Genomic DNA, 24296 nt, shown 5'->3' with positions numbered 1-24296 from the left:
GGAAAACAGAAATCTCATTTTGCATAGGCTAGCACCCGAGAACTAAAAATACACCTGTTCCTCAGGGAAAAGTAAATCTCAGTTAAAAGTGAGGGCAAAAGGTCGTAGAATTGCAGCCCTCCAGGACGGAACTTGGTTAACCCGGGGCGGACAGACTAACGGGACATTTGGATCACTAGTCTAAATGACATTTTGCTGAAATTAAACTCATAGAAGCATGCTGTCAATGCAAGAATCATTTGCTATTTACGTGTGTTAATATCCACGCAGTTCGCTAATTTGCAGTATCTCATTATAACCACTAGATGGAGCCCGAGGGGTGGCAACCACTGGTACAGAGTGACCCCCTATCGTCAATACACCAATTCTACTATTAATTCTAACACTGGTATATACACTGATACTAATGCAGTCAATAATAAAAAGATGGTTACAAATCATAAATACCAGCTAATATTATAATGTTTTCTGAATTATGTATGAGAAAGAACCATAAAAATTAACTATGATTGGCGTGAAAGATATTTGTATTGCTGCATTCATATTTTAAACTATCAACGCCAAAGCCGAAATCATGCGCTCATGCACAGCGCTACTACATGGCAGCGAGATGTGTCCCTCCCACCATGAAACCTCCCTTTTCTTATTTTCCTGTATGAATCACTTCTACATTCCAATTGCAGTGACAGTGATAAGAGTAAAAGAACTGCAAGAATAAAACTCTCTGAGAAAAAGTGAGAGATATATTCTCTCGTGGTTGCGTCATGTTACGAGTTGAGGTTCAATCCGCCAACGGTCTCCCTAAGAAGAAACTTGGGAACCCGGACCCCATTACCTCTGTTGTTTTCAAAGGTAGGTTTAGCTAATCTGTAAATGACATGTATAGGTATTTAAATTAAACTACCGACTTTTTTCTACCGAATATTTGGTGCAGAAGCAGAAAAATAATACTGCAAATCTATGCAGGTCACAAGATTTTCTGTCGCTCAAAGACGTTGTTGAAATAGTCTACAACATGATTTATACTTCATTACTTGGTTGCACTCAGCGGAGCTGTTTTAATATCCTTCAATATTTCTGACGTGTTTCCAACGTCATATTCTATTGTAAGGTATTTTATAAGTCTGATCTTCAGCTGTTTGAAAGACTCTTTGCAAAGCAGCGGTGTCTTCATACATTTTGGGGATATTTGGGGGTTAAAGAAAGAAAGAAAGAAAGAAAGCAACAGCAGCATCTCATCCTTTAGCCTGCCAAGGTATGGGTTTTAGAAGCTTTTGTTGAAGTCCTCCTGTCAGAGGAGAAGATGTCTCATCTCAAAACTTAATTGCATATAAATTATGAGGTGAGAACAATCGGTATGTATGCTGTGTACTATGTTTAACTGATGTGATCAATAGAGTCATTCAATTAAGGGATAACCTGCTGAGTTAGTTATTTTCATTTGCAGGTGAAAAGAAGAAAACAAAACACATTAGCAATGAAGTCAACCCAGTGTGGAATGAAGTAAGGAATACTTAAACTCTGAATTTTGCTGTAACTGCATGTAGTTCATTTGGTGAGGTAGCAATGGAAGTCTTTATGATTCATTGTGTGAGAAGTCTGTTGACACAAACGTCTTATTACTTAAATATTATTTTTACTTTGTTTGCTGAAGGTGGGTGTCCTATTTCTAAGACTTTAGCTTTCATTTATGATATTAGAGAGAAGCGACATTCAACACGGTACAACATACACACATTTATCTGCCTGTTGGATTTTCTCCACGCATGAACTCTGTCCTGGTTTCTCAGTAATGTGGTTGTTTCATTTGCAGGTCCTTGATTTTGATTTAAAGGGCTCCCCCCTTGATTCAGCTTCTTTCATTGATGTGATTGTGAAAGACTATGAAACCTTAGGAAAAAACAAGTAGGTATACTTTTCAAATCTTGGCAGCGCCTGCGTACAAAAGGATATGCATGTGGCATGATTAAATAAATATGCAGACATTTTATAGCCAATTATAGTTAAATCTCTATTCTAAAAGGAATAAAGCATGACACTGAAGTCTAATAATATCACATGACTATGAAGCACTCTTCACACACACCCCTCACCAAAAAAAGGCAAAAACCAGCAATTTCTTATGTTGACCAAATCAGTTCAGTTTCATTACATTACATTTGTTGCTTTATTGCCCCCCTTTTTTAAAAGTCTTTTTAAAGAGTTGTGCTACTGAATCCCCAGACTGTTGTCATAAGCCCTAGGTTAAGATCAGATTTATGATCCATTACATTTCTTCAGCATTTATAGGAATTCACAGTTTCCTTTGAACTTTTTTTTTTTGAAGAGGGGCGGTGTTCCCATTTCATTCATTATTTATCTGCTGTTCTAAATGTGAGAGCAGTGTTTGCTATTTTCCACTTAGTCCAGAGTAATAAAAGAGGGTTATAGTATTATAAACCATAGAGTTTAGGAAATGGTATTTTAAAAACGCAGAAAATGCGGAGCCAAGTGTTATTGATTTCTTGACTCAATGGTGTGCTCTGTGCCGCTTTCACGCCCTGAAAAACCAAGCTCAGACTTGCTGCACTTTGATGAGTTTGAGAAAAGAATGAACAGATAATGGGCTGTATTCCACAAATGAATGTCGCCCTCTTGATGAACAGAACTGTACTTGCTGATCTAAGGCTAAACAGAATATTTCAAGGATGTTCCACTGGTTCTGTTACTTTTGTCACATAGCCTCATATGGTCACCAGAGCAAAAGGAGTATTTTTTAATGATTTCCCGCAAGCTGCCTTTTTACATATCCTGATTTTCCATGTATTTTGATGTCATTAATTCGTTCATTCGTTCATTCATTCATTCATTCATTCATTTTATAAGCCGCTTATCCTAATTAGGATCGCGGGGGTATTTTGATCTGATTTCCCCAATTTTTCATTCACATTCAGATTTAGAATTCACATTTAGAATTCACATTTATGAACATTTCTGTATGGTGTACTTTAACTAATTTGTTCTTATATATGCAGGATTCATCTGAAGCTATGTGTCCGTGCTCTGTGTGTTGATGCTATGTTTCGCAGAAAAGAGATAACTACTGTCATGTGCTCTCTCATTTGGATCTTGGCAGAAGAACCCATGTGAGAAACAAGAGTCAGAGTCAGGTTTTCCATTAGTGGATCTGAGACGTATTCAGATAATCTGTACAAGGCGTAAGACTGCTGTGTTTAGATGGTATTTTCAGTAACCATTTTGTAGCTTAGCAACAAGGAAACTGGATTTAAATTGGTTTCATTGGCAAAAAAAAGTGTACACAAACACATAGAGACTGGACAGCACGTGGAAGTCAGCTTCTTTTGGTTTTATTTGCACATGCTTCATTAACTTATAAAACTATTCCATTCTTGCATGTTGTTGCAACATATGGTATGATGCAGGTAGAAGTAGAACTTCTAGAAGGTTTTGCTGATCTCATTACCCCATTGGGCAAATCAACGTTTATGCAGAGGAAACCCAAATCAGGAAGTTATGGCTTTAATCCATTGTATAAAAAAATGGTGTTAAGCAAGCTTTTTACATTGCACAACCTCATGTAGTCAAGCACTAACTTTACAAGTAATAATATTTATTACAGTAGTTGTACGTGGAAGTGATAAGACATTTTAGCAAATCTAAATAGTAATCTGGTTGTTTTAGTGTGCCCCTAGGCAACCTGCTAAGACTATCCCATTTTGAAACTGGCATTTATGATCAGACCAACATCACCATTATCAAGAACACAGCATTGGTTTGTCACTGCCATTTTTGCCATAAATGAAACAGTAAGCTTTAACATACTCATTTGTTTGTCAGATGCTTAGCTGCTCAACAATTTCTCCTACATGCCGGGAAATCTAGGAATGAGCCTAGACTGTCTTACAGATTTAACCAAGCCCATACTCTACTAGGTCACCTCTAACCATTATCTGAAAACAGGTTTGAGTGCTGCTCTCTATGAAATTTCTCAACTCGGAAAAGAAAACACTGACAGTTGTTTTTTGTTTTTCTTAGAGCATATGTGGAATCACCTGCTCCTCGCCTCACTCTTATTTATTATTGGCTTTAGCTGAAGAGATGCAAGGACACAATGTGTTTGCGTTTGAGGGTGTAGCCAGGTGCTTGCTTTATTTGTCACGACACAGATGGGTGGCTGGAGAGAATGGGAACTTCAAGGAAAATGTAGTCACATTTGAATTTGCCTACCCAATGGCATTTAGCCTTTGGGTCACATATTTATAAGTTATACTTGCATGGCATTGTTTTGAAACTCCGAGCGAGACCTAGCATTGTCCTTCAAGTCTCGAGCTGAAATATGAATGCAGGAGAGTACATCACACGTTTTGATGTTAGGAACAAAGAAACTGAAGAAAAAAAAAAAACCCTCCAAAATGCTGGTCTTTGTTGAAATTTCGGCTTATTTGTATTTAACATTTGTCCCGACGAGCCCAGGCAATGATCTTGCATATCCATGTTCATGTTAGTGAGATGACATTGTTTGCCTGCATGACATTCAAGCACAACACACGGTATTTCAAGGTAAACATTCACCCCTCTACCGCAAATGTAAGGTGACGGTATTCTTTGAGACTGCTTCCTGACGGTTGCCTGGCTGTTATGGACTGGACTAGCAGCTGATGTTTGCCATGGGAGGAGGTCTCCCATGATTCATTGATGACATCACAAAGGACATAAAGGGATTTTCCTTCTGTGCTTTAACCCTCATTTCCTGCTTTATTAGTGTAGATAACTCTCCATACTGTGGGCCAACTGAATTGTTAAGGGCAGCTGAATATAATTCACTCCCCTCTGCCTTTCTCTCCAGATGTTTCAGCCGGTGCTTGGCGTTCCTGTATTGAAAAACAATGACATGGCTGCAATAAAATTCTGAATAAAGACACCGACATTTATACACTTAGTATCATCTGATCAAATTAAAACTCTTTTTTTTTTTGCTTTTTCCTCTATGTGAACTGATAGTATTGTGTCTTTGCTAGTCTTTTCACAGGGTAACAGAAGAGTTGACAAGAATTTCCCATTAACTGGAAATGATATTTAACCTTTTGTTCTAGGTTTCTTGGATCTGCAAAAGTACCGTTGAAAGACCTAGGAAGTGGTCAAGTGAAGGCTCTCCCATCAAAAAACCTGCCATTAGTCAATGAAAATGGCCAAGATATAGGAGTGAGTTTTTATTTTTGTCTTGTGTCTTATGCCTTGCATTTACTTCTGTGGCCGTGCAATTTGTTTCATATGTCGCAAACACAATCGTCTGCACTCAATGCTTTTGTCAAGTATGCGTCGTTGAGAGTGGATATCGTTTAACCGATCAGCATGTCTCACTGTTTTTGTGGACTGCACGAGATGTTCCCTCCCAACTGTGCATACTTTTTGGCAATAGCCTTTCAGTTAAGTTTGCTGGTGTTTGGTGTGCGTGTTTTGGACCTGAACAAAAGCAAGTCATTTTCTTTCGACATAGATCGTCTGCCTGATTTGCCGTTAAACACGATATGGCAGCATCATTCTACTGCAGATCAGGGTTGTGGCAGTGAACAATATGCAATATTTGCGCAATATTTGAGCAATATGCAATATTTGAGCAATATGTATTTCTTGAAATTAGCTACTCCTTCTGTCAAGCAGTTCTCTAAGATGTTTAGTACAGTACTGTTTCTGTCTAAACATTATGTTTAGTTGTTTTACAGACACACTTGTCCAAAGTGACTCACAAAAGAACATAGCAAATGGGCATCAGCACATCTCAGTGCACAAAAACTAGAGACAAGAACAGCTGTGAATGGTTGTAGTACTTTATTGAGTCAACTTTTATACACACAGACAGTTATAAAATATAAATCATACATCATACATCAATTATGAAATACATGCAAGTAAAATGAAGTTAGTAGTTCAGAGTTCAGAACGACTGGAGAGAGCTGAGTTTTGAGGTGGTTTTTCTTGTGTGTCGAGTGTGCGTGAGCTTCTGACGAAGAGAAGCAACACGTAACCGGTTTGAGAAGATTCAAGACTCGGACCTTAATTCAAGCCTTATTGGTACTGCTAGGCATCTTGCTGAAGCAGATCTGAGCATTCTTCCATTGGCATATCATTTGATTGCAGATGTAGACAGGACATGGATGTAGACAGTTGTGGTTTCATTGACCACTCTTATGGCCAAGGTAAACATCTTGAAGTGATGCAGATGGCAAGGGGCAGCTCATCCTGAATTTCTTCTCTTCTCTTTTCTTCACTCCTGAAAAGTTTAGGGGAAAGCTGGACACATCCTAGTCTTTAGTTTGGGGGTTAACCTTGAACAGCCTCCTTGAAACTTAAAGTAGTTAAGTTTTAACAAGTTCATGATTTACAGAAGGAGGCACCTTAGATGGGGTTTGCTTTTCTCCTTAAATAAACTGTGAGTCATAACCACCATGTTTTTGCATTTACTTGAGCTTAAATGACTGTCTGTTAGTTTTCAAAATGGAATTTAACTGGGATATATCAAAAAATTAACTGTTCAATTGTATTGCTTTGAAGGCCACCATTGATCTTTTAATTGGTTATGAGCCTCCAGCCAACGTACCTCCAAAACTAAATGACCAACAAGATGGAAGTGGGACAACTTTGGAAGCAGGTATGCATTAATATAGGCACTACTGGACAACAGATACCTGAGAACTCTACACTGAATTTAGAAGTATGTTTGAAATCATTTGTGTTCACTCTTTGAACAAGCTAAATAAGAATTTATAGGAACAAACCAAACATGACAAGCAATTTTGAGAAGTCTGAAATGTTGTCCAGACGTTATCTTGTTCTTGGTGGTCTGTTACCCAGGGACAGCTGACAACATTTAATGTTTGACAGCGCACATAATCTATGAAGAGCGTGCTCAGAGCCCAAAGTATCCTGATGTTCCACAGTAGTTTGTGTTATTTTAACATTGTCATGTCAGCATATTTTGATAAGTTTAAAAAACTTATTGGGGAATTCTAGTGTGTGACTTCCACTTATCCACTCTCTCACTCATTCATTATCTAAGCCGCTTATCCTGATTATGGTCACGGGGGTGCTGGAGCCTATCCCAGCGCTCATAGGGCAAGAGGCAGGGAAACATTCTGGACAGGTCGCCAGTCCATCACACGCCAGTCCATCACAGGGCAGACGCACTGACAAACACACTCACACACACATTCATACCTAGGGGCAATTTAGTGTCTCCAATTCACCTAACCTGCATGTCTTTGGACTGTGGGAGGAAACCGGAGCTCTCGGAGGAAACCCATGCAGACACGGGGAGAACATGCAAACTCCACACAGAAAGGACCCACAGAAAGGAATCGAACCCGAGACCTTCTTGCTGTGAGGCGACAGCACCACCCACTGCACCACCGTGCCACCCCTCCACTTATCCAGTCTTAAGATAATGACATGAAGCAGGAAGATTCAGATAGGGTTTTTAAAATTTACCTTTTAAATGGTGGTTGATACTTTGCAGGTGGAGGACAGGATGGGACTGAGGAGCTCACTGATGGAGGGCATTTGGGGGTTCCAGGGACCAGGTCACCCCTCGGGATGACCAAAGGCCGACGCCGGCCCCTAGCCAATAAACCTCAAGATTTTCAGGTGCATTAGTTTTCATTTGATGGACCATGCCCTTGCATGCACTGTGAATTTTAAGGTTCTGAATGTGTAGACATACTCTTCCTCTACATCATGAATCTCTGAGCTTAAATGTACAACTGGATGTCTATACTCACCATTAGCATTTTGCCTCATCTGGTTTGTTGTCCAGATCCGTGTTAGAGTCATAGAGGGCCGACAGTTGCCTGGAAACAACATCAAACCTGTTGTTAAGGTGAACGTTTGCGGGGAGACCCACAGAACAAGGATCAGAAAGGGAAACAATCCATTTTTTGATGAGGTGCCAGAATCTTATGTTTATTGTGCTGGGATCGCATTGGTGAAATTTCTGCATCATTTCCACTGCATCATTTTGGCTTAAAACAATGACTGTAATGTTGAGTGAAATGGTTGTACATAGTTTCTAAGATGCTGTTTAATTCCTTTTACAGATTTTCTTTTACAATGTCCATATGCTGCCATCGGATCTTTTCGATCAGTACATCAGCCTTCGAGTAAGTTGAAATGTGTGATTACTTTTATGTTGTCACGATATTCTTATGAGCAGTCTAATACTTAATGACGCTAACCTGTACTCCTGCTGTACTTCATCATAGATATAATATAATTGATTGATTTTTATGATTCAGTTGTTTCCTTAGTCTTTCCACAGCTACCGTTCTCTTTAGCCATCAATAGCATCAGATTACTCTGTGCTTCATTACCTTTATATACTATTGGAATAAAATGGATACGATACACTGTCACCTTCCAACCCACAGGTGTATAACTCTTCATCGCTCAGAGCTGACAGTCTCATGGGAGAATTTAAGGTGTCCCTCATTTCCTCTCTTACTTCATTCAATCAGTTTACACAAACATTAGGTCAGTTTATTTTCTTTATATCTCTGAGATAAGCCTGAGTGTACTCATTGGGTGATCTCTTGTTTCCTCTCTCAGATAGATGTTGGCTACGTCTACAACGAACCTGGTATATTTCTAACCCTGAGCTTAAATATGCTATCTATTTTCCATCTGTGCCGGATATCAGTAAGATTGATTGGTTGTTTCTGAATGTGTCTTGGATTGCAGCTCACACTATCATGAGGAAATGGGTGCTCCTGAATGACCCTGATGATTATAGTTCTGCAGCAAAGGGCTACCTGAAAGTCAGCATGTTCATAGTTGGGACAGGAGATGAGCCACCGGTAATTTCTTAACCATTTTCAACCATAAAGAGATTCAGAACAGATCAACTGAAAATCTACTTTTTTTTTTCCTTTGAGACCATAACTTCATTTAACACTGTGACTTCCTATGATCCTGAAGTATAAATAAGTTAAGCTTATAAATAAGTATTGCCCTGTGTTTGTGTGGCCAGGTGGAGATCAGAGAGCAAGACAGTGACAGAGATGACATAGAGAGTAACCTACTTCTGCCTGCCAGCGTCACACTTAGACGGGTTACCCTGAAACTCAAAGTATTCAGAGCCGAGGACATCCCCCAAAGTAGGTCAACAACTACAAAAAAATATATATATATTTCCATAGCAAACAATCCTGAAAATAGATTACTGGCATTTTCTGGAATATGTATTTATCTGAAGAAGGTAGTTTTTAATCTCCTAAATTGCTTTCTGTGGAATTCCTTTTGAGCAACAAGGGAGATGCAAAACACACAGAAGCAAGCAATTTATATGAAGATCAATGTTGTAATATAGAAGCATTATTTTTATTTCAGTGGATGAATCCCTTGCACAGTCAGTCAAGGAGATTTTTGGAGGTGAAAGCAACAAAAAGAATCTTGTGGATCCATTTCTGGAAGTTTGGTTTGCTGGTAAAAAGGTACACCAAACACTTAAATTTTCATACCCTACTTTTAAAATGGAATAAGTTCTCAGAACATATGTAAACATGAATATGTATCAAATATAAGACTTAAAATGTTGTTCTTGTTGTGTGATCAAAACTTCAGCTGCGCACCAAAACAATTGAGAAGAATGCGAATCCTGAGTGGAACCAATTGCTCAATCTCCAAATCAAGGTAAAATTGTTAAAACCACAGCTAGCCAAAACTATGTGAATTGCTGTATTTCTTGCAATATTTGCACATGTAAGACTTACTTACAAAATAACTTGTGGTTAACCATTTGATTTTGAATTGTAACTGGACTATGTTCATTGTACTGCAGTTCCCATCCATGTGTGAGCGGATTAAGCTGACTGTCTTTGACTGGTGAGTGTTAAACTCATCACACACATTTTCCATAACTGGAAATATTTACAAAGCGCCAGTGTGAGAGAGGACTAAACTTGAAATTCAGGCTGTTGTCTCATATACACTAGTCCTACTCAGTAACTCTAAAACTGCAAGATTAATTAATAAGGCCTTAAGCTGTTTTGCTGAAGTTTCATCTGCTGTGACCTTGTGAATGACTGGCTGCAGTAATGTCCTGAGGAATGTGAAATGGAAGTATGAGTGTGGTCAGTGTTGAGTCTGGGAGAAAGCCAGAAGTGTGAGTCACACTGACTGTCCCACCCTTTTCCACACTGCGTTCTCTCTCTCTCTCTCTCTCTTTCTCTGTCTCTCTCTCTCTCTCTCTCTCTCTCTCTCTCTGCATTTTCTTGGAAAATAATTTTTCCTCTATTCTCTTGGCAAATCTTGGCTGAAAGAATAGGGGAAATATGTGGCAGGTGAAGGTTACACTGAGAATCTCTTTGGCATACATGTTGAAACATTTCAATTTATTGTGTATCTCAATCTTTCCCTTCTCTTCAGGGATCGTCTGACGATGAATGATGCCATTGGCACCACATACCTGAATTTGACCAGAATAGCATCCTCTGGTGGGGAAGTTGAAGGTAGCATATGCAGACTTTGAACTACTTAAAAGATGCACAGAGAATATTGGTATTTGTGCCCATCAAATAAACTAACTTCAAATGAATAACTGGTAAATGTTTAGTCTGCTAATCTGGTCAAACACAAAAACACATGTTAAAAATGATCTTGGAATCGAAATCTTTTCACATCTTAAAATGAATAAGTACTCAAATATTTTTGCTAGGACTAAATTAGTAACTAATTAAGAATTCAGCCAACGAGTGAAACATCCATTTCATTTCTTCATTATATTTAATTATCTGCTGTGCACTCTTTTTTCTGTCTCTGATTAGATAAGAATATGGGATATGGGACCTCTGCAGGACGTAAAGGTTCAATGCGCTTTATGAATCTTCCACCTGAAACCCTTTGTATCTGAAGTCTGTTGTTTCAATATAAATCTGTAGCAGAATGAGGACTTGGTCTTTCAAAAGAGAAACAGTCGTCATTGGGTTGAGTTGTGATACTCAAAGTGTTTCAGTTATCAAACTCTAAGCCAAAACATGTGTTGGCTTAGAGTTGGATTTAAGGTGGCTTAATTTAGCCATTTATGTGAAACTTAATGCTTACCTACCCTGACTTGCTTGCTTAAAGCTTATCTAACCTGACTGCAATGATAATTGTAGTGTTCTTTACAAGTGATTTAGGGGCAGTCATTCTCGGCTGAATCGTAAATTTAACAGCCTTCGATTTTACCAGTGTTTTTTTGTGAATGGATGGCTGGTAATGTTTTTAGTGCAATACTATTGGCAGTATAACTAGCTGAATAATATTCTTGCATGAGGTATGAACAGCTAACTAAAATTCTTTTTGTTTGTGAGTGTTTCTATACTACAGCATAACCAGCGCTCTAAGTAAAATAAGAGGAATTGCTTCTCACTGTCATACCAGCTCTAATCAGTTTACTTCTCCATGCAGACCACTAATAGTACAGTGGCCTAATAATATATTAACAGGCCTATATTTGCCTTTCCTTATTACAGCAGTAGAGACAACTTCAAGCATGCGGATAAAAAACTGGTCTTTTGAACTGCATTGCCTTAGAAACAGCATGACATGTCTCCACTCCATTTTAGGTACTACAGGGGAGTCTGAGGTAGGTTTTCTGCCTGCATTTGGCCCTTGCTATGTAAACTTGTACGGGAGTCCCAGAGAGTTCACTGGATTACCAGACCCATACGAGGAGCTCAACCATGGGAAGGTGAGACCCACTCACTATTTATGATTTTTTTCGTTTTCATTTATTCTACTCTAAGAATTTGTTTGTGACCCGTAATGAGTTATGAAATTCACTACGGACAATTAACATGGCTGTCTTGAATTCTGGAAGGGTGAGGGAGTGGCATATCGAGGAAGAATTCTGGTTGAACTCTCCACTAAACTTGAGGGGAAAGCAGAAAAAACAGTGGAGAGTATACCAAGTGATGACATCTTAGTGACTCAAGTAAACGCATCTTTCTCATATTCAAAACTTTATAAAAAGTAAAACAAAAATGCTTTTTTTCTTTTTCAGTGATAGCGTTTTATATGACACTGTTTATTTGTCCTGAACAGAAATACCAGCGTAGGAGGAAATACTGTCTGTGTGCAGTGTTTCACAGTGCTACGATGATGCAGGAAGCCGGCGAGCCCGTTCAGTTTGAAGTGAGCATTGGCAACTATGGTAACAAATTGGACTCCACATGCAAACCGCTGGCTTCAACAACCCAGTATAGCTGTGCAGTGTTTGATGGTGAGGGTCTCGGAAATACCTCATTCAAATATATCCACTGTCTAGTATGTGCTGAAAGTGTTGGATAAATATACAAAAATTAAGGTCCAGTATATCAAAGGAAGTGGGTTGGTGGTGACTTGTTTAAACTGAATCATTTTGTAATTACAGGCAATCGTTATTATTACTTGCCCTGGGCTGGCACCAAGCCTGTTGTTGTCCTCACTTCCTTTTGGGAGGACATAAGTCATCGGTTAGATTCGGTCAATATCCTTCTCAACATTGCTAATAGGCTGGTGAGTGAATGCTGAGTGTGATAAAAAATGTTCGCAATGCCTGTGTGCACTATTGCCTTATGGTCCTACTCACCATGCACATCTTTTGAGAATAACTCTAATATTTTTTATTTCAGCAAACAAATATCACTGTGTTGAAAAATGCTATCCAGGCGAAAGTCTCAGATGCTCAACTTGCAGAAATCTGGCACAGGCTAGTCAACCAGTTGAAGGAGGACATCACAAGGTAAATGTACCTTTCAAACCTCTCTTTACAGCATTGTAAAGTTTGTATCCAGCTGTTTTTGTTTATGGCTGGGATGGGTTGAAGTGTGGTTGACAGCCATGAAGAAAGACAGGTGGCTTAACTAAACGCTGAACAGTTGATATGAGGCTGAAATGGCACGGACTAACAGAATTTTTGTAAAACTGAAATCAGTTTCAGATTGCCTGACCTTGTGGGAAAGCCCAACCTCACAGTTCTAGACGTGCAGATAAAGAAGCTTCGAGACAGTGGCTTAGAGGGCATCTTGGACGGGGCGAAGAGCTTGTCTGAAGAGGCCATTGACATCAAGGACACCCTGAGCATCATCGAAGGCTGGCTTGACAAACTACAACAACTGGCTGATGAGGTTTTAGAGTTTTCTTATATCTGTTCAAGGCCAAAAATTGAGATATTGTGACAATACGCTGTTGCTTTTAAATGGATGGGTGTTCCGAATGGGACAAAGCACCTGTTCTTGAACAGACAGGTTTAAGTCTTCAATGATTAAGTGCCCCATGTCGGGTTAGATGTTTGTGCTAGTTCGTAAGAGGCATAGTTGGTATTCACCTGCACTTTTTGTAACTTGTCTATATCCCCTTGTCTTTTTTCTCTCTTTTTCTCTCCAAAGCCCCAGAACAGCATGCCTGATGTGATCATCTGGATGCTGAAAGGGGAAAACCGGGTTGCCTACAGCCGCATTCCTGCTCATCAGGTGTTGTATTCAGCCTACAGTGAGCAGGCTTGCGGCCAGCATTGTGGGAAGACCCAGACCATTTTCATGCAGGTACATACAAATTAGGGTCTCATAGTTGGAGAGAAAAACGAAAGTGAAGCCCTATATTGTATAAATTGATACAGTTGAACTGTTTTGATGTTGTTGTTGTTGTTGTTGTTGTTGTTGTTGTTGTTGTTTTGGACAGCCATTGAATGTATTTTTCTTCCCTCTAACTCTTGTATTGAACAGATTTCTGCTTTTTATTGATCTGTCTCTTTTCACAGTACCCCATGGACAAAAGCAAGGGCGCAAAGGTTCCTGTCCAAATACGCATTAACGTGTGGCTTGGTTTATCATCAGATGAAGAGAAGTTCAACACTTTTGCAGAAGGAACATTCAGTGTCTTTGCAGAACTGGTAAACACGTTGTCACCCACATGTCTTTGTTTGTTTGTTTTTTTTAATTAAATCCAGAGCTTGTGGTGCATACGTTCCTTGAATTAACATGTAAACCTGCAAGCATACATTTCTATAGATCAGTCAGATCTCATCAATTAAGTTCTTTCAAACACAGCAAGGATGTTCAGACTTAATAACTGGGGTACTCTGTACTTATGTCTTTCCTAACTCGAGGAGCCTAATAACTGATGCTCTCTGTCCCTGATAGTATGAGAATCAGGCACAGATGCTTGGTAAGTGGGGCACTACAGGTCTGTTGGGCCGCAGCAAGTACTCTGACGTGACTGGGAATCTGAAGCTGAAGCGGGAGTACTTTATGCCCCCTAGAGGTTGGCAATGGGACCGCGACTGGTTTATAGATCCAGCGAAGAGGTGCGTGTAACTTGGTTTGACATGTATTCTATACCTGTATACCAGGCTCAAAATATGGATATGTTCTTTTAGAGCATCCTTTTATGTTTATGTTTACTTTTTTGTTTGTTGGGATTAGTCTGCTGACGGAGGCTGATGAAGGCCACACAGAATTTTTGGATGAAGTGTTTCAGAATGAGACTCGTTTCCCTGGAGGAGAGTGGAAGCCTGCAGCTGAGCCTTACACAGATGTGGTAAAAGCACCTAACGCATCACGGAAGTAACATTTCTCAATGTTCTTCCATGAGCAGTCGCGGAAAAAAAACAGTTGAAAACAATGCTGAGCACAAGGCTTATGTGCTTTAGTTTCCTTCTGCTTTCAGAACAGATATGTTCTAGAACTGACACTCAAAAGCCAGTGGAACAAAGCACCGAAATAATACTGAGTCACCGACTGTGGTTTCAGAATGGAGAGAAGAGACTGGGCCCTCAAGAGACTGAGTGCCCAGCTGGCTGGCAGTGGGAGGACGAGTGGAGTTTCGATGAGAACAGGGCAGTGGATGAGAAAGGTTGGCCTGCTTTTAATTAATGTTGAAGTTAAATCAAGAAATCACTATCTCTTTTGGACTAATGCTTACCGGTTCCCAATTTATCCAGTGATTAAGTATAATGAATGGGATTAAATTTAGGATGGGAGTATGGAGTCACCATTCCTCCTGATGATAAACCCAAATCCTGGGTGCCAGCTGAAAAGATGTACCATGTTCACCGTCGTAGGAGAATGATTAGACCTCGCAAGAGGGTAGCTACCAGCTCATCCACTGAGGTAAATTCTTCAGAGGTTTCAATTGCAAACAGAACCACATGTTAGGCTGTGTTTATGCTATTATGTTACTATCTTTTCATTTCCTTGAACTACCTGAACAATCCCTTTTTTTTCAAGTTCTACATTATTTAGGAAAATTTATATAGTCACCAAACACTCCTTTTGCTTCCATTGTTCTTTGGTCTGACAGAAAAAGGATACAGGTGATCCAGAGGGCTGGGAATACTCTTCTCTCATTGGTTGGAAGTTTCACAAGGTGGAGCGTTCCTCAGACACGTTCCGCCGCAGACGTTGGAGAAGAAGAATGGCTCCTGCTGATCGCCTTGGAGCCTCAGCCATCTTTAAACTGGAGGGAGCCCTGGTAAGTTCTTAGTAACTGAAAGCAAAAATCAGAGCAACTACAAAGTTCAGTTCAGATGATTTTTTTTTTGTGAAGTCATAAATCAACAAACAAAGGCTTAAGGAAGTCATGACATAATGGTATAGAGTCTTGCTCTGATATGAAGAGCGTTCAAATATACTTCACAGGGAATTGAGTCCAAAGGTGATGAGGATTCTGATACAGATGCCACCAAATTGTTTGGTGCTAATACTCCCACTGTCTCCTGCCAATTTGATCGTAAGATACCTTTGACCTTAAATAGAAGTAATATTCCATACAAGACATTCATTGCATTTTGTAGTAGGATATGTGGGTGAGTAATTATGGAACTACTTCCTCTGCAGGGACTTTCATGTACCACCTTCGGGTCTATGTTTACCAGGCCAGAGACCTCATGGCCTCAGACAAAGATAGCTTCTCAGGTAAGCCAATCACAATTTGACTTGTTGGCTCTTTTAGTAATTCCTAATATTCTCTTTTGGAGTGTTTTGTAAATGGCAAACCATTTATATAACACTATTTTTTTTGTTTCTGTTTGATTATAGATCCATACGTGCATGTGTCCTTCTTGCACATGAGCAAAACCACAGAGACCATTAAGTCCACCTTGAATCCTACATGGGACCAGACTCTCATTTTTGACAATGTTGAAATTTATGGAAATCCTCAAAATATTTCCGAAAATCCTCCCCAAGTGGTGATGGAGATCTTTGACAGTGACCAAGTGGTTGGTTAAAAATATTTTTTGAACATTCAAGATTTTTAAAATGATCTCAGCAAACATGTTTGACTTTACAATTATTAATAGATTTATTCATATTTACTTTAAAGTCTTAAAGTTAAAACACCTTGATTTTTGTATCATCTATTTTATACAATCAATTCCAGAGAGCAGTACATCAACTTACCCTGTCATTACAGTTTTCACAGTAATATCTGAAAATGGTTTTTAATGTCACAGGGTAAGGATGAGATGCTTGGCAGGGTTACATGCTTGCCCTTAGTGAAGCTAAACCCAGATGTGGACACTTCATCTAAACTCCTCTGGCATTCTGTCATCCAGAAGGGTGTATCTGCTGGAGAGTTACTGGTCTCTGCTGAGCTCATTCTGATGGATAAGGTACTGCTGTTGTGCGTGGTATAAATGTCAGGTGTAAATGTCATTCAACATTCCTTTGTATCTGTTGGCGCTACAACTACGAGGGAGGTAGAAGTTACATCCGGTTTCATGATCATGAGTTTTAAAAAAAAAAAATACAAATGATTATCTCATGATGAGCTTCAAATACTTGCACATCACAGTTGCAGTCGGTATTTTCTATGCTGTGTGTGGTAAGATTAATACGTTTTGACGTTGTCTTCTCTTCTCCACTTTAAATATTTCTAGGGCAGTGAAACTGACCTTCCTTTGGTTCCCCCCAAAAGAGGAGAGAAGCTTTACATGGTACCTCAGGGTATTCGGCCGATTGTCCAACTCACTGCCATAGAGGTACACCCAAATGCTTTGTGTGTCCCTCAATATAGACTTTGGACTGAGAAATATTACCACAGTATCTTTAAAAAATAACTATCTGAAGCCACTGGGGGAAGATGATGTCTGATGATTTCTTAATGAATGAAGTTGAGAATAACCTCTGTAGCCCGTGAATGACTGAGATGTCTCAAAAGTCACTGTTGTCTGTGTGGTTTACGATTCCAGATTTTAGCCTGGGGTTTACGAAACATGAAGACATACCATCTGGCTCCTGTGTCCTCCCCCAGTTTGGTGGTGGAATGTGGTGGGGAGATGGTACAGTCTGCTGTCATCAAGAACATGAAAAAGAGCCCCAATTTCCCTGGAAATGTTCTCCTTTTAAAAGTGGTAACGGCCCTTCTGTTAGTAGAGATTTTTCTCTGAGATGTCTCTACACTTTGACATAAATTAATTGACCTTCAGATTTAAATATTCAAAATTCAAATGTGGAACTTTTGAATGAATAGCATTTTTCTTCTAATCATCAATCTTTAAGCTTCTACCCAAAGAGGAGATGTACACCCCTCCTATTGTACTGAAAGTAATTGACCACAGGCCTTTTGGGAGAAAGCCAGTTGTGGGACAATGCACAATTGTCTCTTTGGGACAATTCCGCTGTGATCCATTTGTCACACAAGCTGAAGTGGCCGTGACATCCAAAGGTATAGAACTATTGTTTTTTCTCTTACTTCTAATATGCTATCGTATACCCATATATTTACAGTGAAGCATGTTGTGAAACTATTTTGTGAAGTGTTTTCTACACAAACATTTGTATGTGTGTAGCTATGGTTTCAAATTTGTAAAACAATGGGACCTGTAGTGACTTTCAGTATTGTCCCTGAGGTCTACCTGAAATCTTAGTGTATAAATAAGGCTAATGTCATGCCCTGCAGTGGCTTTGATGGCAGCTCCCCCTCAGGACCTATGCATAAACATGGAGGAGAGCAGAACTCACCTGGAGGCTCAGGTACTATGTGCACAGGTTCCACTGACCTTAACAATCATGGTGTTTATATAAAAGTGTATAGGCCTAATATACCACATTGGTTCAGGATTGGCATATGCAAGATTTAAATATACAGAATTCAGATGTGTGGCATATTTTATGAAACTGCTTCTATGTATAGTCCTGTCACACTGGCCAAATTCAATTTAATATCACTGGCAAATGCTGAAGAAACATGTAGCACTTATTAATTGTCATTTATTTTAATAGTGGAGGTATCAGGTAATGTTCCATTGAATAGTTTGTCATGTGGTAGATTTGGTGTTGATCTGTGTATGTTGGAATGATACACCCTGAATTGAGGGCTTTCTCCTCTACTGTGACTTCCAGTATATGTACGGCATGTCAACAGCTCTCAACAAAATGACTGTTAGTGTTCCACACATTGTATGTATGGTTCAGTTACATAAATTCTCATAAATCTGAATTCAAAATCATGAAATCAGCACAAAGGCAGTGTCTTCAATCCATTTCACTGCAGCAATTCATCAAAAAAAAAAATTGGGGTAGTAATCATGTGGGGCTAGTTTCAATCCATTTTTGAGCAGCATGGTTGAGCTGGTGCTTCATACATGGGAATTAAGACCAGGATACAGTCAGTATATTGTGTCTTAGCTGTCCTCTTTACCTTTGCTGAGAGATGGACATTGCCAAATAAGCCTTGAGTCAACAGAGCAAAATAGTATAGATGAGTTTTGTACTAGAGCACTGTAGCTGAATAGGATCCAATGCCTGATCACAAGTTAGCCTCATTACGCAGGGGTTAAACTGTTTCAGGTTGATGAACTGCTCAAAGATTTATTGGAATTTGCCCTTTAGGTCAACAGGTTTGATCAAGTGGGTCAAATACTGTAATTGGGGAAAACTGTAATGCTATTGAAAGAAAATATTCTAAATCAATATTCCAGATTCTTCCTTGATTAGAAGCAAGTGAAATAAGATAAGATTGCATTGACTGTTCTTGCAGTGAATGCACAGAATTCCACAGTGTCTGTGGGCATTCTTCTAAGAAGTTGTATTCTATGTATTGTAACAATAAACAAACTATCAGGGATGGTTGTTGATGTTTTTACTGTATAACCTGATGTCTTTTCTGTTTTTTCGGGGTTTTTTTCGATGACACCGACTTAATTTCAATAACAGCCTGCAGAGAAGGTATGAAAGCTGCACAGAAGTTTATAGATCTAGCTTGTTTCTGCTACTTTTTAAATAATCTAGCATGTTTCTTCTCATGTTCAAATAATTTCTCAGTATTTTTCTAAATCTGATAATGCACTCCTTTTAGGAGAAAGAGACAGTTGACTGGTGGAGTAAGTTTTATGCCTCCATTGGAGAGCATGAAAAGTGTCGTCCATACCTTCAAAAAGGATATGACACCTTGGAGGTGAGAGCTGCAAGTGTCACTGACTAAACCATTGGAACTAGACTATTTGACGGAGTGTTAATCTGTCCATCTCTGCACATGTCTAGGTGTATCCGACTGAACTAGAAAATGTCCCTGAGTTCACGGGACTCACTGATTTCTGTGACACCTTCAAACTGCAGCGTGGTAGGGATGAGGATGGTGATAATGACCCCTCCGTTGTTGGAGAATTCAAGGTAAAGCAACATATCACATGTATGTCTTTTACATAACACAACTAAACAACTAAATCACTTAATCAGGACCACTAAATCCATTTCACAAAGGATGGTTTGAAAAAATGTTTTTTGTTCCATTGTAATATCTATGAATTTCATGTTCCTGTGTTTTTCTCAGGGCTCTTTCAAGGTTTATCCATTGTCGGATGATCCTGGGGTCCCTCCTCCACCAAGGCAGTTTAGAGAGCTGCCTGACAGTGGGCCACAGGAGTGTGTGGTAAGAATATATATAGTCAGAGCCGTGGACCTGCAGCCGAAAGACAACAACGGCAAGGTAAGAGTCAGTCTTTTCATTTAAAACTTACTGTGTTTTAGACTATACTGAATAACTCTTATGATTTAAACACAGTTCTTTTATAATCGCAGTTATGATCAAATAAGCTGTACTGAAGTATCAGGGATGTATGTGATAGAAATACAAAGAAAAAAGATTGCCAACAAACTGAACTTTATAAACAATTAAAGCATGTGTGGAGCATTGTCAAAGTTCCATATTTTGATTATTTCTAGTGTGACCCTTACATCAAGATCTCTTTGGGAAAGAAATCCATTGATGATCGTGATAACTACATACCGAACACAATCAGCCCAGTGTTTGGAAGGTACTTTGCTGCATGATGAAATTTCAAACCCAGTTTGTGGCCAAGGATAGTTCTGATGATGATTCTACTCTCTGCTCCAACAGAATGTTTGAGCTGTCATGCTTCCTTCCACAAGACAAAGATTTGAAAATTTCCATCTATGACTATGATTTGCTGAGCCGTGATGAGAAAGTTGGAGAAACTGTGATTGACTTGGAGAACCGCTTTCTTTCCCGCTTTGGTTCTTACTGCGGTCTACCTCAGACGTACTGCATGTGAGGATAGCTTCGTCCACATTTTGTATCATAAGCAAAATGCAGTATCATGAAATTGATTTTAATCAGTTAACTGAATTATTCTGTAAACAGTTCTGGTTCGAACCAGTGGCGGGATCAACACAAACCAATGCAAATTCTACAGAATCATGCCCGTCTGAAGGGTTTATCTCCTCCCAAGACAGAGGACAATGGAAACACTTTGAGTTTTGGGGGACGTGTATATCAGCTCTCTGAATTTGGTAATTTGTTTTCTGTTTGTTTCGAGTTTTAAATAAAGGTCACGATTCTTGACCTGGTGAATGAGTGTTCCTTTTTCTCCTACTATGTGCATCATAGGACATATGGAATAAGTTAGAATTACACTGTTTTAGCTAAGGTACTTGTTTATCATAATGTCTTTGTCACCATTCTAGAGGCCGACAAAGAAATTCACAAACACTTGGGTCCCCCCAGTGAACGCATAGCTTTGCATGTACTCAGGACTCAAGGCCTGGTCCCTGAACACGTGGAAACTAGAACTTTATACAGCAGCTTTCAACCCACCCTCTCTCAGGTGTGTATCCCATCCTTAATTTTACTGTGAGAACGTACTCCGCTGTTCCAAATGTGCAGAGGAGACAAGCTGGATGCAAATACAGCAGCAACTATGTACAACTACACTGTGAAATGTGTAGAATACACATTAACCTATATAGGAAATAAAGTTTTCTAGACAGACCTCTATATCTATTTTAATCTTTTTGTTTTAATTCATTTTAATCTTATTTATCTTAATGCTTTATAGGGAAGTCTTCAAATGTGGGTGGACATTTTTCCCAAAAGTCTTGGATTCCCTGGGCCTCCCTTTGACATAACCCCACGCAAGCCCAAAAAGTGAGGAAAACTGCATGATGATTTTAATTAGTAGTGATGGACAGTTCATGCTGCCTGATGGGTCATTTTCTCTCCCAGACATGTTTTGCGCGCCATTATCTGGAACACCACCGAAGTGACTTTGGATGAAACTAGTATCACGGGGGAACAAATGAGTGACATCTATGTCAAAGGGTGAGCGAGCAGTTTTGTTTATTTGTTCACATATTATATTTACAGCTCCCAGTTTGGTATGAAAGAAAAACTCTGTGTGTGGACAAAAGCACTAGGTTTGTTTAACATAACGGGTCTCTAAACCTTTTAACAAATGCACAGTTTGCCAAACATTGTTAATCAGCTTTGTGAATTAATTCAGCTGTTCCAATGTAAAATGTGCTACAGCTTGCTAATTGGCTATCCTTCCTGTAATCGTCAGGTGGATGATGGGAATGGAGGAAGACAAGCAAAAAACCGACGTGCACTACAGATCCTTGGACGGGGATGGCAACTTCAACTGGAGATTTGTCTTTAAGTTTGACTACTTGCCTGCTGAGCAACTGTGCCTCATCTCTAAAAAGGTAAGGCTAGTTATACATTAAAATATTGCTATTTAAAAGTTCATTGTGAATATCTGTAAATGTTGTTTTTCTCTACAATTTCTATCTCTAAACCAACAACTACAGTGTAAATGAACATTTTTGTTATCTAATAGGAGCACTTCTGGAGTCTTGATAAGACTGAATTCAGGATCCCACCAAAGCTGGTGGTTCAGATATGGGACAATGACAAATTCTCTCCAGATGATTACCTGGGTAAGGCCTTTTTCTGATTATTTGTATGATGTGTGGCAGACATTGGGAGTGGTGATGTCATATTATTTGTGATGTGTTACAGGCAACATCGAACTTGATCTGCATAACCTCGTAAGCCCTGCCAAAGTGCCAGACAAATGCAGCTTGACCATGTTACCCTCTGGTTCTGAATCAGCTCCTACGAACTCAGACCTGACGAAGTCACTGTTTTCCCAAAAGTCAGTCAGAGGATGGTGGCCATGCGTTATCGAAAAAGACGGGAAGAGAGAGCTTGGCGTGAGTACAGCCAAAACACTGTTGAAAAGCTCTCAACAGACAAAGTAGGAGACATTCACTGTCCATAAAAGATGTTTATGACTGGCTCTTTCAGTTTTGATTCTACACGCCACTGGATGCACACGCTCTTTTGGCATATAATGACATTCTCTTCTCTGGTGCCTCCAATCATTTTGGAGTAGTGTACTTACAGAAAACTAATAAAGATGTGAGTGCAAGTTCAGTTTGATGTTTTGTGCTGCTTCCCAGATTGATACTTTTTTGTTGTTGTTGTTTAAAGGGAAAGGTGGAAATGACTCTGGAGGTTGTTGATGAAAAGGAAGAAGATGAGAGACCTGCTGGGAAAGGCAGGGATGAACCCAACATGAACCCAAAGCTGGATCCACCCAAGTAACAGTCTTTATTGTGCATGTTTATGTATGATGTGCTGAACTGAGATAAGCTAAAGGTTACATGGGAAAATATATACAATCATATTTTTACCCCAACTCCATGTAAAATTCTTATGTGAATTAATTTTCATTTTGAATTCTCACAGGCGACCTGAAGTGTCTTTCTTTTGGCTCACCAACCCATGCAAAACCTTAAAGTTCATTGTATGGCGGCGATTCAAATGGTTCTTCCTCGGGCTAATTCTGCTTATCTTAGTGCTGCTCTTTGTTGGAGTCTTACTTTACTCATTACCGGTAAGCACATGCTTGCAGATACTGGACAGTCTTAATCATTTCATACATGACAACTTTTTACCAAATAGAGGAGCTAATCTGGAAATGAAAGCAAATCCTTGTCCAAATATAGTGGTCATACTGTTACTCTTAAAATCCCCAGCCAAAAACAGGTGTACATTTTACTAGTAATGCACTTTAAAGGTGTTCAAATAAACATCTCTGTTTTCCTCCTCTCCAGAACTACATTTCAATGAAAATTGTGAAACCCTTCAAATAACATGGATTCTGCTTTACCTCTGTGAGAATGTCACTGGTCCAAACTGCAAGATCACATACTTTTTTAACTCAATGAATTATTTTATAAGATTATGTACAAGTCACCTGAAAAAGTGTTTCATGTTTAATTAACTTTTCAGGTATTAATTGTTAGTTTTAAGATTCTAATGCTAATCAGATGGCTTTGGTTTCATTTAACAAACAATGACCTTCAAGTTTGTAAGCAAAGATTGTCATAATTGGGGAAGGATATTTGCACTATTTGGCACATATATAATGATGTTTGTTCTCTATAGCATAATGACTTTTTTAAGTGTTATATGCAGTCTGATATATTGCAAATAATATAACTGTATACATTGTTCATCAGTTAATAAAACCATAAACAGCTTTTGCATACTCAAATGTAATTGATATCAGATGTTAAACTGTGTTTTCTTGTGCTAGACAGAGCTGCAGAGGAGTGGTACCTCTTATGACTGTTTATTAATGATAAAGATTTTACATCACTAACAGCTAATTTGAAGATTTTGCAGTTTATTCAATCAAGAGTAATTTTGCAGCAGGTCACCTGCAAATTGGAAGAGGCAGCAGATATGTGGACAAATACACAGGCAAATAATGTGACAGTAGCACTGTAAGAGTAAGATAGTAGTGTAAGATTACATTGTCATGCATAGCCATTTACATGCAGTGGGCCAATCAGTTCTACCATCACTGATGTGGATTAGTTTTGCAGCTTCATTGTTGCACAGCAATCTTATGCCTTCAATAAACTAGGTATTCTACACACATTTATATTTGATGAGGATGCCTCCACTAAGCCTTAAAGCAACATCCTGAAGGCCATCCTGCTCTGCCTCAAAGAATATGTTGCAGTACTATG

At 39.1% G+C, this 24296-nt stretch overlaps 1 protein-coding gene across 1 annotated transcript; it reads left to right on the top strand.

Annotated features, from left to right (window-relative positions):
* The first annotated feature begins 764 nt into the window (after nt 1–764).
* myof (myoferlin) lies at nt 765–23411 on the top strand. Its single transcript, XM_030773236.1, has 52 exons — nt 765–852; nt 1448–1503; nt 1814–1905; nt 5094–5202; nt 6553–6628; nt 7514–7641; nt 7811–7939; nt 8091–8153; nt 8421–8471; nt 8599–8629; nt 8731–8846; nt 9020–9146; nt 9379–9482; nt 9613–9681; nt 9830–9873; nt 10417–10499; nt 11598–11722; nt 11852–11965; nt 12076–12253; nt 12404–12528; nt 12645–12754; nt 12947–13139; nt 13401–13556; nt 13772–13903; nt 14154–14317; nt 14436–14550; nt 14763–14865; nt 14986–15122; nt 15313–15483; nt 15651–15741; nt 15849–15926; nt 16050–16231; nt 16466–16624; nt 16892–16993; nt 17204–17365; nt 17514–17679; nt 17914–17987; nt 19312–19410; nt 19497–19625; nt 19786–19941; nt 20178–20269; nt 20353–20523; nt 20617–20765; nt 20940–21079; nt 21311–21399; nt 21478–21573; nt 21815–21956; nt 22091–22190; nt 22273–22466; nt 22747–22856; nt 23005–23152; nt 23373–23411. The coding sequence occupies exons 1-52, from the start codon at nt 765–767 to the stop codon at nt 23409–23411; spliced, it is 6057 nt and encodes a 2018-aa protein (XP_030629096.1).
* Nucleotides 23412–24296: the final 885 nt, after the last annotated feature.

This window comes from Chanos chanos, chromosome 5 (genome assembly GCF_902362185.1).
Source record: "Chanos chanos chromosome 5, fChaCha1.1, whole genome shotgun sequence".
Taxonomy (NCBI): domain Eukaryota; kingdom Metazoa; phylum Chordata; class Actinopteri; order Gonorynchiformes; family Chanidae; genus Chanos; species Chanos chanos.
Note: the sequence above shows the minus strand (reverse complement) of the source record. Positions and strands in the feature narration are given on the sequence as shown.

Coding starts and splice junctions, on each gene's coding strand:
- myof (XM_030773236.1), top strand. CDS start 765: ATGTTACGAGTTGAGGTTCAATCCGCCAACGGTCTCCCTAAGAAGAAA. Junction 7,940..8,090: donor ACAATCCATTTTTTGATGAG/GTGCCAGAATCT, acceptor TTCCTTTTACAG/ATTTTCTTTTACAATGTCCA. Junction 14,551..14,762: donor CTGAGCCTTACACAGATGTG/GTAAAAGCACCT, acceptor CTGTGGTTTCAG/AATGGAGAGAAGAGACTGGG.